This window comes from Propithecus coquereli, unplaced genomic scaffold (assembly GCF_000956105.1).
Source record: "Propithecus coquereli isolate 6110/MARCELLA unplaced genomic scaffold, Pcoq_1.0 Scaffold54, whole genome shotgun sequence".
NCBI classification, from domain to species: Eukaryota; Metazoa; Chordata; class Mammalia; order Primates; family Indriidae; genus Propithecus; species Propithecus coquereli.
Window position 1 is genome coordinate 3,681,767 of NW_012151285.1, and position 2,705 is coordinate 3,684,471.

General features: G+C 37.3%; 1 protein-coding gene across 1 annotated transcript; it reads left to right on the top strand.

The window, feature by feature from the left end:
• The first annotated feature begins 1,569 nt into the window (after positions 1-1,569).
• LOC105820815 (keratin-associated protein 7-1) lies at positions 1,570-2,258 on the top strand. The gene has a single exon (XM_012657376.1). The coding sequence runs from the start codon at positions 1,598-1,600 to the stop codon at positions 1,859-1,861; it is 264 nt and encodes an 87-aa protein (XP_012512830.1). The 5' UTR covers positions 1,570-1,597; the 3' UTR covers positions 1,862-2,258.
• Positions 2,259-2,705: the final 447 nt, after the last annotated feature.

A 2,705-nucleotide genomic window follows, 5' to 3' on the forward strand; every position in this document is an offset into this window, starting at 1 on the left:
CACATTTAATTCTTAGTCACCTTTGCCCTCTCCTACTCATAAACATATTTTTGAGTTTTCCAGATTATCTGATGTGGAGTTTATATCATTTGCACCCTTGAGGACACAGTATTTTACCATTTTAATTCATTCAAACTGAATTTGAAAATAGACCTTATTTTTTAATTCTCTCTAAATATAAACTCTCATGACATGTTAATTAATTTGTAGAATAAAAGAAACCATATACACTTATAAAATGTTCTGTAGGCAGCTCTTCTGTCAGAGAATCTGAGAGAGGTAGAATTTTAAAAAAAGAGATGTTCTGATGAAAATAATTAGTTTTGCCTATATTGTCCATTAAGGGGAGAATAAACAAAAGAAATTGTATTCAGGAAGTTTTTTTCTTCTACTTTCAGGTAATACTGAATCTTACTCACATACAAAAAAGATTATCTGCTAAACATTTGAATTGGAATAGACTTAGCTTTGCTGAGCTCAAATTCTTCCTGGTTTACCTTCATTATGAGAAATAGTCCTATAGGGCAGAGTGGAAGCAGAAGGAAGTGCTGAATACTTAAATATAACTGGTATTTCATGATGGATCATGGCATTCAGGCGTGTTTTATTAGGTCAGTAAGAACCAAACATGGTATAACATGACTTTAAAATTGGGTGTCATTCCACTTAGCGCCAGTATGGCAAACCCATAGCAAGACAATTTGGCAATATTCAAGATGATTTACAATGAAAGATTGTATGTTCTCCGTGAAAAGTCAAATATATGTTAACAAAGAGGATGCTCATAAATAAAATGATGAAAATTGCTAGTAGGTTATCCCCAGCCAACTTATTGTTTGATGCCCTTGCAGCCTGTGTAAAAAGATGGGTTTGGATGGATTTATGTAGTATAATGCTTTTTAAAATTAAAAGAAATTATTGAGGCGAAATATATATAACATAAAATGAGCCATTTTAAAGTGAGCAATTCAGTGGTGTTTAGTACATTCAAAATGTGTCATAACCAACACTTCTATCTAGTTCCAAATGATTTTCTTCACCCCTAAAGGAAACTCTGTACCCATTAATTAGTTGGCATACCATTGTTTATAAATGGCATATGGAGTGACTTTCAAGAGGCCATAGAATTTCAGTTTAATGTTTTAAATTGATGTCCAAAAGATCTCAATATATGGCTTTGGCTTGACTTGAAGTGTTCACATACTTGCGAAAGCCTTTTTTGTCTAGCTAGATTAGTTGGGAGGAATTTGTAATCAGAGGATTTAAAGAGTTCCAAGTGATGCAATCAGCACAGTAGTTAAACTATGGGACAGTGATGAAAAAAACTCAACTGCGTGTCATGTATGGTTGTTAGCTTTGAAGATGAGACCCAGAAAAGCCAACAAAAATGTGGGCAATGAGTCTGTGGGTTCCTTTATAAGCGTTTTATTATAAAATAATGAGATTACTTATGCAAATCTGTGGGAAGATGTTTAGACAGGCGTGTTTTGCCCACCAGCTTGGGGTATAAAAAGCCCTGTGCAGGAGGAGACCTTCATTCACACTCAGGTACTTCGTTCTTGACAATCTATCCAAATCCTTCTCAACTCCTGCCACCATGACTCGTTACTTCTGCTGTGGAAGCTACTTCCCAGGCTATCCTTCCTATGGAACCAACTTCCACAGGACCTTCAGAGCCACTCCCCTGAACTGTGTCGTGCCTCTGGGCTCTCCCCTGAACTATGGTTTTGGATGCAATGGCTACAGCTCCCTGGGCTACAGCTTTGGTGGTAGCAACTTCAACGACTTGTGCGGTTGCTATGGTGGCAGCTTTTACAGGCCATGGGGCTCTGGCTCTGGCTTCGGCTACAGCACCTACTGATGGACCGATGGCTCCAGCGACTACAGGACTCCCAATCAGTTCTCTGTGCACAGAACAACCTGAAGAGTAATGACTGTCTTCCTGCCTCCCAATGTGTGTGGACGATATGTCTTCCATCTTCTTGCTGACGTCTTACTGTGGTCCTTGTTGTCCATGATTCTGGTCAAGTCACCCTGGACCAAAATGCTGAAGTGATGATAGCCATCTACAGCCAAAGGAAGCAAGATATATATTTTTTTCATCCCTGAATTTTAGCAGTGAAACAAATTGTTTGTCTCCCAAGGTTGCTCTGCTCATGTGCTGTTAACTTCTACACATCATCAGTGTATTACGAATTGGGCATGGGGAGGAAGGGGTTTTACTCGTAGTCTCCTAATAAATTTATTTCATTCAGCATCAATACTCTTGTTCTGGTTATTTATTTTACTGTGCTTTTATGCTCTTGGATTCATCAACTGTTTTCAACCTGTAATGATTGACTTTAACCAAATTTTGTTCTGATTTCAGCCTGTACAACCAGGATAGGGTAATGCCCAAACATTTTTATTTTTATATTGATATTTAAGTTTAAAAACTTTCTAGAAATGTCCCAAACTTAACCTGAATATACTGCAATTGTTGGTGTTTCTCTATGGCTGATTATAAATAAGAACATTTCTTAGCTGTGGAATGCTAAAAAAAGTTCCTTCCTCCTTTCATTAGTGACACAATTCCATTTTTGGTTTATTTCTTCTTTCTTAGTATTATAGAACTCTGATCTGGTGAGATGTGAACCCCACAGATTGTTGGAAGAATTGTAACTAGACTTACCTATGAAACTCTGTCTTTAGGAATTCCTAAGATT